This window comes from Patiria miniata, unplaced genomic scaffold (assembly GCF_015706575.1).
Source record: "Patiria miniata isolate m_02_andy unplaced genomic scaffold, ASM1570657v1 HiC_scaffold_20, whole genome shotgun sequence".
In the NCBI taxonomy this organism is placed as follows: domain Eukaryota; kingdom Metazoa; phylum Echinodermata; class Asteroidea; order Valvatida; family Asterinidae; genus Patiria; species Patiria miniata.
Genome location: NW_024037059.1, coordinates 2,126,696 through 2,148,091, shown reverse-complemented (window position 1 = coordinate 2,148,091; position 21,396 = coordinate 2,126,696). Strand labels below are relative to the sequence as shown.

The 21,396-nt window shown below is 42.0% G+C and overlaps 1 protein-coding gene across 1 annotated transcript; it reads left to right on the top strand.

Annotated features, from left to right (window-relative positions):
* Positions 1–1,304: 1,304 nt before the first annotated feature.
* LOC119728222 (RING finger protein 121-like) lies at positions 1,305–21,267 on the top strand. The gene is made up of 8 exons (XM_038200372.1): positions 1,305–1,428; positions 2,331–2,377; positions 2,638–2,779; positions 3,267–3,421; positions 4,743–4,971; positions 18,593–18,726; positions 19,414–19,515; positions 20,183–21,267. The coding sequence occupies exons 1-8, from the start codon at positions 1,348–1,350 to the stop codon at positions 20,301–20,303; spliced, it is 1,011 nt and encodes a 336-aa protein (XP_038056300.1). The 5' UTR covers positions 1,305–1,347; the 3' UTR covers positions 20,304–21,267.
* Positions 21,268–21,396: the final 129 nt, after the last annotated feature.

Genomic DNA, 21,396 nt, shown 5'->3' with positions numbered 1-21,396 from the left:
AGGGAGAAATAATAACGCGGTGGTACGTTTATCGTAATTTATGATGAACACCGGTATATATCTTGCAGGAGTTCGGCGTGATTCATATTAACAGTTTGAAGTCTTTAATCCGCTTGTTAAAACGCCAGTCAGCCTATGCGGCAGCACGGCATCCCTCGGCCACGGGCGCAGTAACTAGACCATTTTGAATGCCGGGGGGGGGGGGGGGGGGGGGGGGGCTGTCATCATGAAAAATATGCCGACGGACCGTCACGCAAAAATGAGTGCCATGATAATTTCCGCCCAAAATGATCCCTTTACCTCCTTGCATTTCTAATTTCCTCAACAAATATATGAATTAATGGTTAATTATGTTGATTTACTTTGAATTTTTTTCAGTGGGATAAGTTCAACCTCAAAAGTCAATTGCCAAACTTTGGCCCTATCATGATGAACAGTTTTGGACATTTTGCTCACCGCAAAACTGCGCTCAGTACAGTACGTAATCATTTATTTGTTGATAAAGAAAATTGTTCCAAAAAAATAATAACCAGGGGCGGATCCAGGAATTTTCGCGGGGGGGGGGGGGGGGGGGGGCATCAGCAAAAATTCTGAAACGTAGGCAGGTTGTTTTCTCCGGACACTTGGCCTCCGAAAATCAATAGGTAGGGGGATAGGTGGTGGTGGGGGGGGGGGGGGAGGCTAGAGTATCATACTTCCAATGGGGGCGCTGTTCAAATCAGACGATTCTTTTTACACTACATTACAGAATAGTGTACAAATACCCCCCTAACCATGGTGTCTCGGTCCGTATTTTGTGCATAGTAATACATTGTTTACAGTATTTTTTTGTTCAGGTCAAAGCAGGGGGCCGGGGGGGGGTTCGCATTATCAAGAAATTTCTATAAAAAAATTCTGACAGAGCTGATGGTGGGTTTGACCCCCAAACACCCCCCCCCCCCCCGATCCGCGCCTGATAACGCCACATGAAAACATAATGGAGGCTACAAGATGATAAGTGAAAAATAATACTGACAGTAGACAAAATATTGTATGTCTAAGTTGATGAATATATGAAGTGATGTACAAAGCAGTTGATTGTTTATTTGCCTCAACAAAGCCAGTTTTATTGGGTTGTGCGCTTTATCAAAGTCAGCTATCCCGGATATTATGCCCCCACCCCCCAATCTCTTATATATCCCCACCCACAAAAATTCGAAGAGGAAAGTCACAGTGCACGAACAATCAAACGGCAGTGGTAGCCTATTTTCCAAGCGCCCATTTCATCCTCGGTACCGCCGTACCAGCAGTGCTTGTACTGTGGGCGCGGCGCTAGAGTATAGTCTGCCTGGTTCAAAGGCTAGCGACATGGCGGAACAAATTTACTCGAAGATGGAAAATGATGTCGGGAAAATCCCAGAAATCAATGATATTAACGGAGTTAAACCGGTAAGTGTTGTCCATTTTCTCAGTAAGAGTGATGTAGAAATTGTGTTCATCATTGATTTCGTGGCGGAAAATCGTAGCATGACCCAACTTCAACTCGAGGCGTTTAAATTTGTTGCCCATTTTCCGGACAAATGTTTAAATCGGGGTCTTTGAATAGGGAGTTTAGGGTAGCCCCATAAATGTGGCCTATTTACTGGACTGCCTCCGTAAACATAGGCCACACATCCACATGTACAAAAACGTGTCGACTTTGCCAAATTTTGATTTTCACATTTAGGCTTAGTTTGTAGGATTTTTTTGTTTTAGAAGCATACTCACCCTCTTTATAGGCTAGTCAGAAAGTGCTGCCTTTTTCAGATGTCTAATTTTTGTGAAATTTCATGTTGAAATTTTGATACGCAAACGTACGTGTAAAAATGAATCTGGAAAATTCACGAAAAATATACATCTGAAAAAGGCAGCACTTTCTGATTAGCCTATAAAGAGGGCGAGTATGCTTCTAAAGCAAAAATAAACTACAAACTAAGCCTAAATGCGAAAATCAAAATTTGGCAAAGTCAACACGTTTTTTGTACATGTGGATGTGTGGCCTATGTTTACGGAGGCAGTCCAGTAAATAGGCCACATTTATGGGGCTAGTTTAGGGGTACTGTACCCATCCTGACAGATTCCAACAAAACATGTCGTTGGGGTTTGATGGATTGAGTTCTGTTATGGTTAAGTTTTGGGACTCTCCTGTACATAGTTTTGCAAGTCCCAAATTTTCGAACTACTAAATAGCTGACAGTGGCACTGTTAAAAACCAACAGGATTGTTGGGTAAATTTGTTCACTGTTTAATGTTGACTGGGTCTTTTCCTGGGTAGCGTTAGTGACAATTTGTCTTTTCCTTTTTCTTTCCAGACAATTCCTCTTGATTTGTCAAAGTTGTCAGAGAAAGAAAGATGGAAGTAAGTTCACTTGTTTTATTTCAGATAGATGTCACAATTTTTGATTTGATATGTAAATGTTTTGCAGATATTCCGACATGTCTAGATGGGGTGTTTTGTGGATACAACATTGGTTTTTGCCAGTAGGGTTTCTTCAAGGAATACAATGTAGCTGGCCTGTAGCCGTGGACAATGCTACAAGTACCATTGTGGACACCATTATGTCATATTTGTTTTCCACTGTTTACATCTAATTTCAATTCACCCCTTGGCTTTTATAGGATAGAGCATCAGCGATTACATGAGAAGCACAAAGGTCACGAGGCCATGCATGCAGAGATGATCCTGATTCTGATTGCCACGCTGGTGGTGGCACAGGTTCTGCTTGTCCAATGGAAAACCAGACATTTCAAATCGTACCAGGTAAATCTTATAAATACTGGTATACGTTTTCTACAATGGTCACCGAGCCAAGATCGGTGCCTAGGGAACGTCTCAAAAGTCGGAACGCGTGGAAAGTTCCCTAAGGGAACATCACCTTTTCCATTTGAGAATATGTGTTGTCCCCACTGTGAACAGCCTGGGAACACCAGGTGATCCCGCATGGGAACGTTGGTCTATGCGCGTGCATGCTTACTCAGGAACAGCCTGTTCCAGTTGGGAACATGCTGGAAACACAGCGCGTTCCCGATGGGAACACACAGTGTTCCAGCTAACGGAAGGGAAAGTTCCGACTTAGAGAAGCTCCCCAAGTGCCGCTCTTTTTATAATGTGTTGATCAAACCCTGAAATGACTTGAGAATGTTTTGCTATAGGCCCTAAGTGCTTATCAAATCAAAACTGAATGTTCATCTTGTGTACACACACACATGTATCTCTCACCTTATGGCTGTGTCCTGTTTGACTCTAGATCGCTACATTGGTAGGTATGTGGGCCATACCGGTATACTTCTGTGTGACTCTTCACTGGTGGCGATTCCTGATCATCTGGACCATCTTCTCTCTCATTACTGCCTTCATATCGTACAGAGCTACCCGCAACCCCTTACCGGGATCAACTCCAAGGTCAGGCAGTTATACTCTTACTTTAATGTGGGGGGGGGATGGGGGGGGGGGGGGGGGGGGGGGGATGGGGGGGGGGGTGGACCGGACGTAGGCCAAGCGGGAGGTGGTGGTAAAGTTCCTCAAGAAAGGGGAGGTGGGGCTGGGGTGTTAAGGGAGACAGCACGCAGGTTTCTTCATGATCCATGCACTCTGACCTCCAGTTGTGCCCAGTAGAATCTGGATTTATTAAGGCAACCTGTCAGACCAACCTCTGGACCTGCACGATCTGAATAAGGACATGCAGACGGTGGGAGTTAAAGGTCACTGCTGCCAAAATGCGCGTTAAAATCTAGAGTACATTACAGCCGTGTAGTCAAAATGTGTGACGCGAGAGGCGTCGTTATGCAAGAACAAGTTCTTGTAACACTAACTGAACTGAACCATGAAACAAAAGGGCACTACATGAGGTCCCAGCAAAAATAAGAAGGAATGATATATTAACATGTAGTTGAGAAGAGGAAGAGAGGTCCAACTGGATATTCCTAGTGCAAGAAAAGGTAACACGAACTACAATACATTAATGCAATGAATAACTATGTAGCATTGCAATATAAACGTGTAGGTGAGACCAGAGGCACAACTGGATATTACTAGTGCAAGAAATGGTAACACGAACTACTAGTACTACATGTATATATTAATACAATGAACAAATATAAGGCTTGGCAAGGCCATCACTACATTTAAGAAAAGACTAAATGTATTACGATACAATCTTTATCCTTTCACAATAATTCCTTTTACTTCCCAGACAAGTGTGGGAGCCTTGTTGTACATCTTTTATCATTGGCAAAATGAGACAGAACTGGGCAGAGGTCGAAATGAGGGTTTGCAGGTAGAAGGAAAGAGAATAAAATCCTTACAATACTGTTTGTTGCACTTATGGCTGTTTTCAAGTAAGCATTTATTAATGTGTTGATAAAGTAAAATACTGAGAAAAAGCCCTTTAAAGTTTCGAGTTTTGTATCTGTGGAAATGGAAGATAACAATTGTTTTTCCACATGTTTTGATACTAAGTCTTTATTGTGTAGTACAGTATGTAGACGTATCAAAGATTACAAATATCATCAAATCTAAAAATACAAAAAACCTCACCCCATTCACTTTTCACTGTGGCCTGTGCACAGTTCAGTCTCATTTTGCCGAAACACCACCCAAATAATCTGCATTGATCATGCTTTCCTCACCAGACAGCACTGTATGGAGTTTGCAAAAAGAATCATGCAAACAATTTCAAGTTATCATTTGGGGGCTTTCCCCTCTGTCTCCCCATCCCCAACAGGCTAGTGTACAAATGGTTCTACACAATCTACAAGATCAGTTACGGTCTTGGGGTGTGCGGCTACACCGTCATCATGTGCACCTTCCTGAACCTCAACCTGCTTTTCCTGATCAAAACCGACAAGTCTATGGACTTTGGTCTGGTGCTGCTCTTCTACGGACTCTACTATGGGGTACTGGGACGGGACTTTGCTGAAATCTGCTCCGAACAGATGGCGGCACGGATAGGAGTGAGTGTTTCTTGCCCATTTAATTTGCCTTGTGTCTCGTGGAGATCTGCCAAAAAACTGGTTTATATTCTTAGTTGTAAGCCAGTATACAAATGTTGCCTGCTGTGACAGGGTCCATCGTGTTTTGTACACCCGAGGGTGAACAAAGCCCATGGACCCCGTCACAGCAGGCAACAATTGATTTGTTATACATCGGTAATAGATTGCAGCTGTCCAATTATGTCACTGGTAACGTCTGAAACTGGGGGTCTCTTCCTGTTGCGGTGCAGAATTGGCGAACCATTCAGAATTGGTGAACTATTCGCACAGAATTCAAAAATCAAATTTTTGATCTCATCTTTGGAACAAGAGAGAAACCTTTTCTTTGCGGGCGACCTGTTGTCATCTGCCAACATTATTATGGTGAAATTGCGGCAAATTTGGCACATTTATAAAAAAAAGAAAACGAACAGTGACGAACGATGTAAACAATGACAGTCATAGCAGAAATAGTGCTTCACTGTCCCCCATGGCACATCTCACATGAACATACATCAGTTTACATAGTACCAGCATAGCTACAACCTCGTACCCGAGGTCACACTAATACAATACAACGCGGTGGAAACAACACTTTTAACAGCGGGAAAGATCAAGGTAATGTACCTTGTGGGATACATCACTCATGTGCCATGGCGTACAACACTCAAACGTTTTTTGGCATGTCTTGTGATCCACTGTTGACCAATGAGAATTCACACTCTATCACAATTCAGTGTGTTAACTGCCCCTCCGAACAAGACTTAACAATTTTCACTTTACCATACAAACAGTAGATAATATGTACAGAATTTTGTGGTGCAAAGATATCTGTATCTGAAATGTGAAATTTCTCTTAGAATTGAAAAAGAGGTTTAAATGTTACGAGCAATTTCGACAGTTAAATTAAAAAAAAAATAGTTTAACATTAAATTTGTACTTAAGAACAAGAAGAGAAGAAATTTTTGGTAGCAGATTATTTATCACATTTATCAACGACAAGACAAATTTGCGCAGATATGCAGTATGTGCAAATTCAAACTTTAATTCACTTGAAATTTTGAAATTTGGGACAATCTAGGGCTAAATGTAAGCAGAAAAGTATGTACGGTATCACTTTTATATAAATACTTAGGATGATGTGTATTTGGATGACAGCAGGCCACGTAGTGCCTGACGCAGATTCTGATTCCGTAGATAATAGATGACTACATTCAGCCAGCTGTTTGACAGCATCAAAGCGTCCACCAGTTTAATGGTCTTGAAATCCCAGACTTCATTGGTGGCCGTCAGGGTAAAGACAATAGTTGGAATCCAGGTGACAATGAGCGTCCCTGTGATGATGATGATGGTGATGGTGGCTCGGGTGTTGATTTGCCTGTGGTTGCCTGGGTTTCCATTCGTTTGGCTGACAGTGGTAGTATCCCTCGAGTGACGGTGGGCGATGAGAGAAATACGCACGTAAAGAATGATGATGGTGACTAGTATCAAAATAATGAAAATACTGCCTCCAAAGTATATTCTCCAGTCATATTGTCGTGGTTCATACCAGCACAGCCCATCATTAACCATGTATTTGAAGTCAATCCCAAAAATGACAGTGAGCATCAGAATGGTGGCTGCCCAGCAGCTGCAGACAGTGATCTTGGATCTCTGCGTAGTCATCAAGCGAGGGTAGTGAAGTGGATAGGAGATGGCAATAAACCGTTCGATCGTCAGTAAAAAGATTGACATGATGCTCACATTGTAGAAGGCGCTTGACAGGAAAGTGATTGCTGTGCAGAGAAAGTCACCCATCAGCCAGACTCCGGTGTAGAGCTGTGTTAGGAGGAAGGCTTCGGACACCCCGGTTAGTAGGTCGCTAACAGTCAGAGAAGCCAGGAACACTTTAGTGCTGCTCTTGATGCCCTTAGCCCGATGCAAGGCGACGAGCATAAACGGATTCAGCAGCAAGTTCAGAACAATTGTGAGTGTCATGAAGACAGCAGCGAACACACCAATGGGCGTCGACCAAATGTCATGCTCAACGTCCTCTCCCGTTGTATTGAACGTCACATTCATTTCCAGAAAGGCAGACTCCATATCTAAGCAGGCAGGACTGTTGTATGTTTTTCGTCATATGCCGTCTTTGAAGTTCCTTAAAGTAGATTAACTGAAATGGACCAAAAAGAAACCTGCAATGTAGACATACAGGTTTACTCCTATTCAGAATTACAGAATCCTATTGTACAGATATCATGTACAACCTGCATCCTGCTCTAGTGGGTGCGTCACTGTAGTGAAGTCATTTCCAGTTCAGAATAACACCCACTCCCTGTTATAAGTAAACCAGTGTGTATGTCCATCCACACGTAATCAGCTCAACCAAACCAAGAAACCTGAAGCACATGCACAACAAAGTGAGTGATGACAGTCTTGTCTATGCTGAGGCAGTGGTTTTAATGATTAACGCACCATGAAAAGAACACTTAATTACTCCATTCTGATTAAGGTGCTTTTCCGGACCTGTCAATTTTCATGAAGTAAATAACCTCCATGTATATTTAAAAGTACATACGTGTAAACAGAAATGTTTACGTTACATACCTAGTTTGGACATTACTTTGGTTTCATGTAGATAAGAAAAACCTGTAAGAAACTCTATTTACTTACTTTCTCTTTCAACCCCAATTTTGTACCTTGAATCCCTCGAGTGTTTCTCTTCATTTTGCAACGATAAACCTAACCCCAAAATGCCTCTAAACCAATTTTCCAGAGAGGGGGAAGCTTTGCCTGTACATTTGGCCCGTCCACACAACGTAAAAAAATGTGGACATCTTTTGTTCAGAAGTCCACATAGTGCTTGTAATGCGCAAGTGGCAAAGTCGAAATAACGCAAGTCTTCTGAGTGGGTTACTTTGTAAGGCCAATACACATACTACATTGATGGTTTCCCGAAATTGCTTTTGCAATGATGACTTTGCCTGCGGTTAATTGTCATTAGCCAGTGCCTCAGTGACAGTAATTACTGACTGGCATTAGGAGGTAATTTATGAGCGGCAAGGAGAGTTGTCAATAACCTTCAGCCCATAAGAGGTTTGCAAACAGCATTAAGAAATAGACAATACAGTCCTGTGGACACAACTCCCTGAAGGAGGTCACGGGTCTGACGGGCAAGTGCCTTATGAGCCCACGTTTCATAGTCACGCACCTCGAGATCACATGCTTTTTAGTCAATTGCTGGACAAAGATACGCTGTACAATTACGTCACATAAAGTTTTTAGATATGTGAACTAGCAGTCCTAAGTATGTCACAATTTTGTACTTAAAAAGTGAAGATTTTTTTGATAGCAGATATTTTCTCCAACTTGCCGATGGCAAGACAAGTTTGTGCAGATGTGCATTATGTGCAAATTTTAATTTTAATTCACCAAGAAATTTAGGACAATGTAGGCCTAAATGTAAGCAGACAAAAGAGTAGGGTATGATATAAATGCAATGTATAGGATGATGTATATTACAACCGGCAGCTGCATTTTGGTTTGGATGACAGCAGGCCACATAGTGCCTGACGCAGATTCTGATTCCGTAGATAATAGATGACTACATTCAGCCAGCTGTTTGACAGCATCAAAGTGTCCACCAGTTTAATGGTCTTGAAATCCCAGACTTCATTGGTGGCCGTCAGGGTAAAGACAATAGTTGGAATCCAGGTGACAATGAGCGTCCCTGTGATGATGATGATGGTGATGGTGGCTCGAATGTTGATTTGCCTGTGGTTGCCTGGGTTTCCATTCGTTTGGCTGACAGTGGTAGTATCCCTCGAGTGACGGTGGGCGATGAGAGAAATACGTACGTAAAGAATGATGATGGTGACTAGTATCAAAATAATGAAAATACTGCCTCCAAAGTATATTCTCCAGCCATATTGTCGTGGTTCATTTAAGCACATCCCATCGTTAACCATGTATTTGAAGTGAATCCCAAAAATGACAGTGAGCATCAGAACGGTGGCTGCCCAGCAGCTGCAGACAGTGATCTTGGATCTCCGCGTAGTCATCAAGCGAGGGTAGTGAAGTGGATAGGAGATGGCAATAAACCGTTCGATAGTCAGTAAAAAGATTGACATGACGCTCAGATAGTAGAAGGCGTATGACAGGAAAGTGATGGCTGTGCAGAGAAAGTCACCCATCGGCCAGACTCCGGTGTAGAGCTGTGTTAGGAGGAAGGCTTCGGACACCCCGGTTAGTAGGTCGCTAACAGTCAGAGAAGCCAGGAACACTTTAGTGCTGCTCTTGACGCCTTTAGCCCGATGCAAGGTGACGAGCATAAACGGATTCAGCAGCAAGTTCAGAACAATTGTGATTGTCATGAAGACAGCAGCTAACACACCAATGGGTGTCGGCCAAATGTCATGCTCAACGTCCTCTCCCGTTGTATTGAACGTCACATTCATTTCCAGAAAGGCAAACTCCATATCTAAGCAGGCAGGACTGTTGTATGTTTTTCGTCATATGCCGTCTTTGAAGTTCCTTAAAGTAGATTAACTGAAATGGACCAAAAAGAAACCTGCAATGTAGACATACAGGTTTACTCCTATTCAGAAGTACAGAATCCTACTGTACAGATATCATGTACAACCTGCATCCTGCTCTAGTGGGTGCGTCACTGTAGTGAAGTCATTTCCAGTTCAGAATAACACCCACTCCCTGTTATAAGTAAACCAGTGTGTATGTCTATCCACACGTAATCAGCTCAACCAAACCAAGAAACCTGAAGCACATGCACAACAAAGTGAGTGATGACAGTCTTGTCTTTGCTGAGGCAGTGGTTTTAATGATTAACGCACCATGAAAAGAACACTTAATTGCTCCATTCTGATTAAGGTGCTTTTCCGGACCTGTCAATTTTCATGAAGTAAATAACCTTCATGTATATTTAAAAGTACATACATGTAAACAGAAATGTTTACATTACATACCTAGTTTGGACATTACTTTGGTTTCATGTAGTTAACAAAAACCTGTAAGAAACTCATTTTACTCACACTGTGGATACTCTTTCAACCCCAATTTTGTACCTTGAATCCCTCAAGTGTTTCTCTTCATTTTGCAACGATAAACCTAACCCCAAAATGCCTCTAAACCGATTTTCCAGAGAGGGGGAAGCTTTGCCTGGACATGGGCAAGTCCACACAACGTAAAAAAATGTGGACATCTTTTGTTCAGAAGTCCACACAGTGCTTGTAATGCGCAAGAGGCAAAGTCGAATTACCGCAAATCTTCTGAGTGGGTTACTTTGTAAGGCCAATACACATTCTACATTGATGGTTTCCCGAAATTGCTTTTGCAATGATGACTTTGACTGCGGTTAATTGTCATTAGCCAGTGCCTCGGTGACAGTAATTACTGACTGGCATTAGGAGGTAATTCATGAGCGGCAAGGAGAGTTGTCAATAACCTTCAGCCCATAAGAGGTTTGCAAACAACAGCATTAAGAAATAAAAATACAGTCCTGTGGACACAACTCTCTGAAGGAGGTCACGGGACTGACAGTCAAGAGCCTTATGAGCCCACGTTTCATAGTCACGCGCCTCGAGATCACATGCTTTTTAGTCAATTGCTGGACAAAGATAAGCTGTACAATTACGTCACATAAAGTTTTTAGATAAGTGAACTAGCAGTCCTAAGTATGTCACAATTTTGTACTTAAAAAGTGAAGATTTTTTTGATAGCAGATATTTTCTCCAACTTGCCGATGGCAAGACAAGTTCGTGCAGATGTGCATTATGTGCAAATTCAATAATTTAATTCACTTTAAAATTTGGGACAATGTAGGCCTAAATGTAAGCAGACAAAAGAGTAGGGTATGATATAAATGCAATGTATAGGATGATGTATATTACAACCGGCAGCTGCATTTTGGTTTGGATGACAGCAGGCCACATAGTGCCTGACGCAGATTCTGATTCCGTAGATAATAGATGACTACATTCAGCCAGCTGTTTGACAGCATCAAAGCATCTGCCAGTTTAATGGTCTTGAAATCCCATAGTCTATCGCTGGCAATCAGGGTAAAGACAATACTTGGAATCCAGGTGACAATGAGCGTCCCTGTGATGATGATGATGGTGATGGTGGCTCGGGTGTTGATTTGCCTGTTGTTAGAATCCGTTTGGCCGACAGTGGTAGAATCCCTCGTGTGACGGTGGGCAATGAGAGAAATACGCACGTAAAGAATGATGATGGCGACTAGTATCAGAGTAAGGAAAATACCACTGATGTATACTCTCCAGTCATACTGTTTGTTCCAGCAAGTCCCATTGCTGACGATGCTTTGACAGTTAATCCAAAACATGCAAATGAGTGTCAGAATAATGGCTGCCCAGCAGCTGCAGACAATGATCTTGGATCTCCGCGTAGTCATTAAGCGAGGGTAGTGAAGCGGGTAGGAGATAGCGATACACCGTTTGATCGTCAGTAACAAGATTGACACGGCGCCAAGAGAGTAGAAGGCATAAGACAGGAAAGAAATGGCCGTGCAGAGAAAGTCACCCATCAGCCAGACTCCGGTGTAGAGCTGTGTTAGGAGGAAGGCCTCAGACACCCCGGTTAGTAGGTCACTCACAGTCAGCGAAGCCAGGAACACTTTAGTGCTGCACTTGATGCCCTTAGCTCGATGCAAGGTGAGGAGCATAAGTGGATTCAACAGCAAGTTCAGAAAAATTGTGAGTGTCAGGAAGACACAAATGAAAACACCAAAGGGCGTCAGCCAGATGCCATCTCCAGCCTCCTCTCCTGTCATATTCAACGTCATATTCATTTCCAGATGTAAGGCAAACTCCATATTTAGGCAGACAGGACTCTGTTGTATGTATTTCTTTATACAGTCTGTATGCCGTCTTATTTAGAAGTTCCTTATCATTTGCTTTAAGTTTAATACTTCAAAAAGACCAAGAGAAGCCATTGATGTAGGCAGACTTAGGTCTTCTATTCAGAAATACCAAATCCTGCAGTACAGATATCAAGTACAACCTGAATCCTGCTGTAGTTGGTGCATCACTGTAGTTATTTCTAGCTCACAATTACGCCCACTCTCTGTTACATGTAAGCCAGTGTAAGTCTATCCACACAATAATTAGCTCAACTGACCCAAGCATTTGCACGAAACCTGAAGGAAATGTACACAGAGTGAGTGATGGCAATCTAGTCTGTACTGAAGTAGTGCTTTTAACATTTTTAAACCGCACCATAAGAACACCACCAAATTAATCCACCCTGATTAATGTGCTTTTCCTGAGCTGCCAATTCTCATGAAGCAAATAGCCTATTAAAATGTGTACACACAAGAAAATTGTTTTAGATTATTAGATTCAATGCACCCCCCCCCAGCCTCACAATGAATACACACAAGCTATAAGGTCTCTAATAATTTCATCAAATTCCATTAAATATGCCATCAAATTGCTGCAGATTTTCTCAGTGGGCTGCTTCATTTGTTCAAGGCAAAATACGCAATATAAAGCTTTCCCAGAATTGCTATAGTAAATATAAATTTGCCTGTGATTAATTGTCGTTAACCAGTGCCGCGGTGACAGTAATTAGTGACAGGCTTTAGAAGGTAATTTAAGAGCAGCAATCAATAACCGTCAGCCCATAAGAGGTTTGCAAACAACGTCATTAAGAAATAGAAGGATGTGCCGGGCCTGACAGTCAAGGGTCTTATGAGCCCTCATATCATAATCACGCGTCTCAAAATCACATGCTGTTTATTCAACTATTGGACAAAAATACACTGTACAATTACATCACATAAAAGTTTTAAAATAAGTGAATTTGCAGTCCTAAGTGTTTTACAATTTAGTACTTAAGAACAACAAGTGAAGACGTTTTTGGTTCCAGCTTATTGACCCCACTTACGAATGGCAAGACAAATTTGTGTAGATGTGCATTATGTGCAAATTCAATTATTTAATTCACTTTGAAATTTGGGACAATGTGGGGCTAAATGTTAGAAGAAAAACAGGTAGGGCATTATATATGAATACAATGTACTACTAGGGTGATGTGTATTTGAACTGGCAGTGGCAATTTGGTTTGGATGACAGCAGGCCACATAGTGCCTGACGCAGATTCTGATTCCGTAGATAATAGATGACTACATTCAGCCAGCTGTTTGACAGCATCAAAGCGTCCACCAGTTTAATGGTCTTGAATTCCCAGACTTCATTGGTGGCCAGCAGGGTAAAGACGATAGTTGGAATCCAGGTGACAATGAGCGTCCCTGTGATGATGATGATGGTGATGGTGGCTCGGGTGTTGATTTGCCTGTGGTTGCCATTCGTTTGGCCGACAGTGGTAGAATCCCTCGTGTGACGGTGGGCAATGAGAGAAATACGCACGTAAAGAATGATGATGGCGACTAGTATCAGAGTAATGGCAAAACCATGAAGGTATACTCTCCAGTCATATCGTCTTTGTCCTTTCCAGCATAACCCATCAATAAGCATGCATTTGCAGTCAATCCCAAACATGACAGTGACCGTCAGAATGATGGCCGCCCAGCAGCTGCAGACAGTGATCTTGGATCTCCGCGTAGTCATCAAGCGAGGGTAGTGAAGTGGATAGGAGATGGCAATAAACCGTTCGATAGTCAGTAACAAGATTGACATGACGCTCAGATAGTAGAAGGCGTGTGACAGGAAACTGATGGCTGTGCAGAGAAAGTCACCCATCAGCCAGACTCCGGTGTAGAGCTGTGTTAGGAGGAAGGCTTCGGACACCCCGGTTAGTAGGTCACTCACAGTCAGAGAAGCCAGGAACACTTTAGTGCTGCACTTGATGCCCTTAGCTCGATGCAAGGTGACGAGCATAAACGGATTCAGCAGCAAGTTCAGAACAACTGTGAGTGTCATGAAGACAGCAGCTAACACACCAATGGGTGTCGGCCAAATGTCATGCTCAACCTCCTCTCCCGTCGCATTGAACGTCATATTAATTCCCAGAAAGGCAAACTCCATATCTAAGCAGGCAGGACTCTGTTGTATGTTTTTCGACATCTGCCGTCTTTGAAGTTCCTTATTAGATTCAATGAAAAGGACCAAAATGAAACCTTATTTATGTACGGTGTAGGCATACATGTTCAGGTATTTTCCTATTCAGAACTACAGAATCCTATTTTACAGATATCAAGTACAACCTGCATCCTGCTGTTGTTGGTGCATTACTGTAGTGAAGTCATTTCTAGTTCAGAATGAGTGACACCCACTCTCTATTATATGTAAACCAGTGTGTAAGCACTGCACAACAGAGTGCGTGATGACAGTCTTGTCTATGCTGAGGCAGTGGTTTTAATGATTAATGCACCATGAAAAGAACACCTAATTACTCCATCCTGAGTAAAGTGCTTTTCCTGACCTGTCAATCTTTATGAAGTAAATAACCTTCATATATTTATATTTAAAAGCTTTTACATGTACACAAGAATTCTGTTTTAGATCACTAGTTTCCATGTAGCACAACTTAGTGTACTCTGTGCTCCCTAATGCCCACACACAAACACAAGTTGCAAGGTCTCTAATTTGTTTCCATCATATTCCGTAGAATTTGGCATCAAATTATTTTCTCATTAGGTTACTAAGGCCAAAATACATGAAATATATTGATGGCTTTCCCAGAATCGCCTTTGTAATTATTAATTTCTCTGTGGTTAATTGTCATTAACGGTGACAGTAATTAGTGACAGGCTTTAGAAGGTAATTTATGAGCAGCAATCAGGGTCGTCAATAACCTTCAGCCCATAAGAGAGTTGCAAACAACGGCATTAAGAAATAGACAATACAGTCCTGTGGAAACAACTCACTGATGAAGGAGGTCACGGGGCTGATATTTAAGAGCCTAATGAACCCACACATCAAAGGCACGCGCCTCCAGATCACATGTTTTTTAGTCGATTGCTGAACAAAACATATATTGGTACATACAGTTTTTGAACAAGTGAATTTGAAGTTCTAAGTGTTTCACAACTTTGTACTTAAGAACAAGAAGTGCAGAACTTTTTGGTAGCAGCTTATCTATCTCCATTTACCGATGGCAAGACAAGTTTGTGCAGATGTGCATTATATGCAAATTTAATGATTTGATTCACCTTGAAATTTGGGACAATGAAGGGCTAAATGTTAGAAGAATAACAGGTAGGGTATTATATATAAATACAATGTACTAATTGGGTGATGTGTATCCGCTCTGTTCACAAGTACCCCCTCACCGGCAAAGAAAGTACAGTTGGGGGTGACCGATCGACGCCATCTTACCTGATGGCCACACAAGGAATGGTGCGCGAGCATCAATCAGCAAAATGTATGTGTCCCGCCCATGGGACCTCGTTGCTAGGTAAAAGGGCGCCCTCTTTTGTTGGTGCATGGAGCCCATTAGCACTGGCTTTTGCAATTTGGTTTTGCTGACAGCAGGCCACGTAGTGCCTGACGCAGATTCTTATTCCGTAGATAATAGATGACTACATTCAGCCAGCTGTTTGACAGCATCAAAGCGTCCACCAGTTTAATGGTCTTGAAATCCCAGACTTCATTGGTGGCCGTCAGGGTAAAGACAATACTTGGAATCCAGGTGACAATGAGCGTCCCTGTGATGATGATGATGGTGATGGTGGCTCGGGTGTTGATTTGCCTGTGGTTGCCTGGGTTTCCATTCGTTTGGCTGACAGTGGTAGTATCCCTCGAGTGACGGTGGGCGATGAGAGAAATACGCACGTAAAGAATGATGATGGTGACTAGTATCAGAGTCATGGCAAAACCATAGAAGTATACTCTCCAGTCGTATTGTCCTTGTTCGCTCCGGCATATCCCATCGATAAGCATGCATTTGCAGTCAATCCCAAACATGACAGTGATCATCAGAATGATGGCTGTCCAGCAGCTGCAGACAGTGATCTTGGATCTCCGCGTAGTCATCAAGCGAGGGTAGTGAAGCGGGTAGGAGATGGCAATAAACCGTTCGATAGTCAGCAACAAGATTGACACAACGCTCACAACGTAGAAGGTATATGATAGGAAATTGAAGACAGTATATAGAAAGTCACCCATCAGCCAGACTCCGGTGTAGAGCTGTGTTAGGAGGAAGGCTTCAGACACCCCGGTTAGTAGGTCACTAACAGTCAGAGAAGCCAGGAACACTTTGGTGCTGCTCTTGATGCCCTTAGCCCGATGCAAGGTAGCAAGCATAAACGGATTCAGCAGCAAGTTCAGAACAATCGTGAGTGTCATGAAGACAGCAGCGAACACACCAATGGGCGTCAGCCAAATGTCATGCTCAACCACCTCTCCCGTCGTATTGAACGTCATATTAATTTCCAGAAAGGCAAACTCCATATCTAAGCAGGCAGGACTCTATGGTATATTTTTTGTTGTATATCGTCTTTTGAAGTTCCTTATCATTACATTAATTCAAAAATACCAAAAGAAACCTAATATTCATGTACAATGTAGGTGTACAGGTGTTCTCCTATTCAGAATTACAGAATCCTATTGTACAGATATCAAGTACAACCTGCATCCTGCTGTAGTTGGTGCATTACTGTAGTTAAGTCATTTCTAGTTCAGAGTGACACCCACTCTCTGTTATATTTGTGTACGTCTATCCACATGTAATCAGCTCAACTGAACCAAGAAACCTGAAGCACGTGCACAACAAAGTGAGTGATGACAGTCTTGTCTATGCTGAGGCAGTGGTTTTAATGACACACCATGTTACACTAAATTACTCTACCCTAATTACTGTGCTTTCCCTGAGCTGTCAGGTTTCGTGAAGTAAACAACCTGTTTCAAAGCATGTACACGCAAGAAATTATGTTTTAGATTATTAGATTCCATGCAGCAGGACTTAACACTCCGTGCGCCCCCCCCCCCCCCATGCAAGTTGCAAGGTCTCTAATTTGTTTCCATCATATTCCATCAAATTTGACATCAAATTATAGGAAACATACTCAGTGGGTTACTTTGTTTAGGCCTATACGGCAAAAATACATATGTATATAATTATGGCCTTCCCAGAAATAATTGCCATCGTTATTATTAATGTGGCTGTGGTTAATTGACATACCTAAGAGAGTTTACCCATTGTTATTGGATGAGAGCCCATCATGTGGGTAGTTTGAAACCACTGATAAAACACCAGCTGCTCTTAAACACTTTATTTCTGCACCGCTGCATTCTGCGCCAAATGCGCCGTGCACGTCAATCTCCATAAAAGGAGATTTTTAGCACTAAGCGCGCGAGGCACATACCGGTACCATAGACATGGCAGAGGGGTGTTTTGGGTCATTATGGGCTATGGCCACTATCTCTGTCCTGGCGGCAGGCCCCTAGCTGGTTTTAAACGTACTTGTTTAAAACCGGCCAAAAACATATTTATTTCCTTATTAGCCAGTGCCTCATTGACAGTAAAAAACTGACTGGCTTAATTATTAACATTTATTTACTAACAGCAATCAGGGTTGTCAATAACCTTCAGCCCACAAGAGATTTGCAAACAGCAGCTTTAAGAAATAGACAAACATGGGCCTGTTGAGTCTGATAGTCCAGTGCCGTCTGAACACGCGTATCATGGTCACGCACCTCGAGATCACATGCTTTTTAGTTGATAGCTGGACAAACATAAGTGGTACAATTACGTCATGTAAAGATTTGGAACAAGTGAATTTGCTTATTGAGTTTGCATTCTGAGGAATTTGTCCCTGCAATGGTAGCATTAAGCTATTTACTCTCCAGTTAGCTGAGATTTAATAAGGAGTGCTTTGTGGGCCTGATGAGCAGGGGTAATACAAAAGTGATGTAGCTCTATGAGTCCCAAAATTGATTGGTTTCCTACTTAATACCTTGGAGTTTTACTTTTGTTAACCACCATGGCAACTGACTATGTGTATCCTTTACAAAATTCACAATAACCCAATGTACATGCACATGCACATAGACACTCAGTCGTTTTTTGCTATGCTTCCGAGGATTGGCTTTGTGTTTTCCTTTGTCCCTGTAATATAACACTCTCCCATAGACTAAGCACACAAACCTGCATTCGAGGACAATAGGCACCTTCCTTCGAGGATCAATGGCCCCTTTGTGCTCCTTTTGTTGTCTGTCCTCAGGCGTAATGCCATGCAGGAACACATGAAACGTGTGTGTACATGTATACATGTACATGTGTACATGTACATGTATACATGGATATCAAGTGTTAAAAATACTGATTTAAATTTAATCCTCAAATAGGTAAATTTCACAACTTCAGCAAGCAAAGTTTCGTTGTGATAACACAGTCATCTTTGACATGAATTCATTTCTCATTTCAAATTTGATTGAAGCGTTGTGTTCACTTTGCTTTTCCCTTTGAAAAGTGATTTGATTTCCTTTAATTTTTTTTTTAAATGCAGTTTAAATTTATTCACTTCTCAAGTTAAAGCACTAGGTGCAGCCCCTGTTGAATACTGGCTCCACAAGGGCCACCATAAACACCCCAACATCAAATAATTGAAACTTGCAGACAATATGTTACTTTTGGATTGTCAGTTTGTTTCTTCAAATACTCAACATGAAACTTCTCCCCCTTCCAGTACTACACAAAAACAGGGTTGCCAGGCCGAGCCCTAGAAGACAATATCTGTGCCGTCTGTGGTCAGAAGATTTACATACCTGATGAGGACGAGGAAGTGGCGGAACGAGTCTATGAGCTGACCTGCAAACACAGGTGAGAGGACTAGTCATGTCCATGTTTTTGGAAATGTTGCTTTCGTGTTCACACTTTTTTTTCTTGTAATAGAGGAAGAATGTGGCTTATTCAACTATCTAATGAGATATGTTGAGGGAAGTGTGTGGCTCTTTAACAAAAAATAAGTTAGACCAAGACCAACATTAGATTAAGAAAGCCCCCCGCAATGTTAAAAAGGAGAGGGATGTTGAAGAACCCTTAGTATGTAGGATATCCGCTCCTTTCACACGTACCCCCTCACCGGCAACGAAAGTAAAGTTGGGGGTGACCGACCTATGCCATCTTGCCTGACTGCAATTTTGCCACGACATGCGGCCGTACCACTGCGTGTACATAATACAAATCCCCTGGTGTACGTGCGTCACACACAAGGAACGGTGCGCGTCAACCAGCTAAATGTGCCACGCAAGGGACGTTGTTGCTAGGTAAAAGGATGCCCTCTTTGTTGCCGCACGGAGCCAAAAGGCCAATGAACCTGGAACAGCCAATTGTTTGAATTGCAATGTACAGCAGAGAGCCAGGACGGGTGAAATGTGCTTATAGCATGGCTCATCAATAGCTCATTCATGTGCATGATCCAGCAACATGTTCATGTTAGGTCTGGTTCTTGGACTTGGGTATGAGACCCTATAAGTAATTCTTTTTTTTTTTAACTGATAATGACAGGTTCCATGAGTTCTGCATACGAGGCTGGTGCATCGTAGGGAAGAGGCAAATTTGTCCCTACTGCAAGGAGAAAGTCGACCTCAAAAGAATGTTCAAAAACCCGTATCCTTTGAAAAAATATTACCTTGGAACATTTCCATGTACATTGTATTCTGTTACCACTTCTTTAAGGATCTTTTATTGGACTACCACTTCAGAAAATCAAATATGGATTACAATTATAAATCACAATGAATTACAAAACACTTTCCTGCCGTTCTACAAAGATCCTGTTGTGCACACGTGTGACTACTTCACCTGAATTTTTTTTGGGGGGGGGGTGGGCAAAAATTGTTTGTGTTCCCGAAAAAGTGGGTTCAACAATTTTTCCGCCCCAAATTTAATATGAAAAGCAAGGGGAGTGCACATGTATTGCTTTTGTTAGTTTTGTGGGTGGTATATACTCAATGGCTGCCTTTTTTTTCTTTTTGGTTACAGAACTAAAAAAAAATTGGGTTTTTTTTGGGGGGGGGGGGAGGCATGGCCCCCGTTGCCCCCCTCCCCCTAGATCTGCTGTTGCCTTGTTGTCCCAGTTTGGTCAAGGGAGTTTGGGTTAATTGCTGGTAGTTCACTGGTCTAATGTTTGATTTCTGTTTGAATTTGCTCGACCTTTCTGCAAAGATTGCCTTCAAGTTATAAACTTGTTATGAGGAGACCCACTCATTGCCACTGCTTTTTTTCCATGTCACAATTTGATCTGTACCCTACCTTTCCTGAACCTTGTCCTCAGCTGGGAGCGCCCTCACGTCATGTTCGGTCAACTGCTTGACTGGATCCGCTACCTCGTTGCCTGGCAACCAGTCATATTCTTAATCGTACAAGGCATCAACTATGTATTAGGGTTAGAATGACGACACATTATGATATACACACTGTAGGATTTGTACTTCCATATAAAGTACTTTTTGATCTCGACTTTTTGAACCTACTTTGCAAGTCCTCCACTTTCAATCCAGTCTTTTTTTGTCATATTTACTGAACACAGTACATGTATGTCACTCCAACTCACTTGATCACTTGACTCTCTGACAAATGCTCAAAATTTTGTGTTGATGGTCTGGTCCCATTTTTCATTATTTAAAACTTTAACCCTAACTCCCTAACATGATTTACTAGGGACCATACCCATCCGGGCAAATTCCAACACCATATGGGAAACTGCACATACATATTTCTGACTGATTCTGGAGGTGTGCCAACCCAATGTAAAAGACATTCAGTCAGTTTAGGGGTACTGTACCCATCCTGACAGATTCCAACAAAACATGCCATTGGGGTTTGATTGGCGATTTCTGTTAGGGTTAAAGAGTGTATTTATATTGGTTTTGCTTTCAGTGGTTGTAGTTAAATGTTATTTACCCTTTTCCCCAAACTCTTTCCTGAAAAAAGTTAACGTTTGTTGATTTCGAAAATAAAGGCATGTTTTATTATCTAAATAATATCTGAGCTTTGAATTTGTTTTGCCCATTGCTGGGGCACCATCGTCAGTAAATAAGAACACTGAGAAAAATATCTCAACCCGTGGGCCTTAAACCCAACATGTTGGAGCAGGGCACCGGGGAAGGGGAAAACAACTAAAAGGTTCATTAAGAGGTTGGAATAGACAGAACACATGACGTAACGTTTTGTTTACATGTGTGCTTTCACCACCTATAACATTAACATGCGCGACGTCATTATGTTTCAGGACTATTGTCTGTATATTACACAGTAGGTTGGTTAAGAGCTGTGTAACTTTGTTGTTTTGTCGCTCAAGTAATTCAACATATATTAAAGAGCGTTTGTACAGTTTAAATAAACTGCCTTTCAAGTTAACTTGTGAGCTTGTTGTTCATTTTATTTAACCTAAGGTAAGCCGTACCCCGAACCCACATTTGTCCGTTAAATCTTGGCCGCCACCTCTGTGGCAAAATTTAAAAAAAAAACATGTTTAGCGTCCTGCCT

Bases quoted from the DNA above. Each gene is read 5' to 3' on its own strand.
- LOC119728222 (XM_038200372.1), top strand. From the start codon at position 1,348: ATGGCGGAACAAATTTACTCGAAGATGGAAAATGATGTCGGGAAAATC. The intron at 18,727-19,413 runs GTGAGAGGACTA...TGATAATGACAG, and splicing joins GAGCTGACCTGCAAACACAG to GTTCCATGAGTTCTGCATAC. The intron at 19,516-20,182 runs GTATCCTTTGAA...CCTTGTCCTCAG, and splicing joins AAAAGAATGTTCAAAAACCC to CTGGGAGCGCCCTCACGTCA.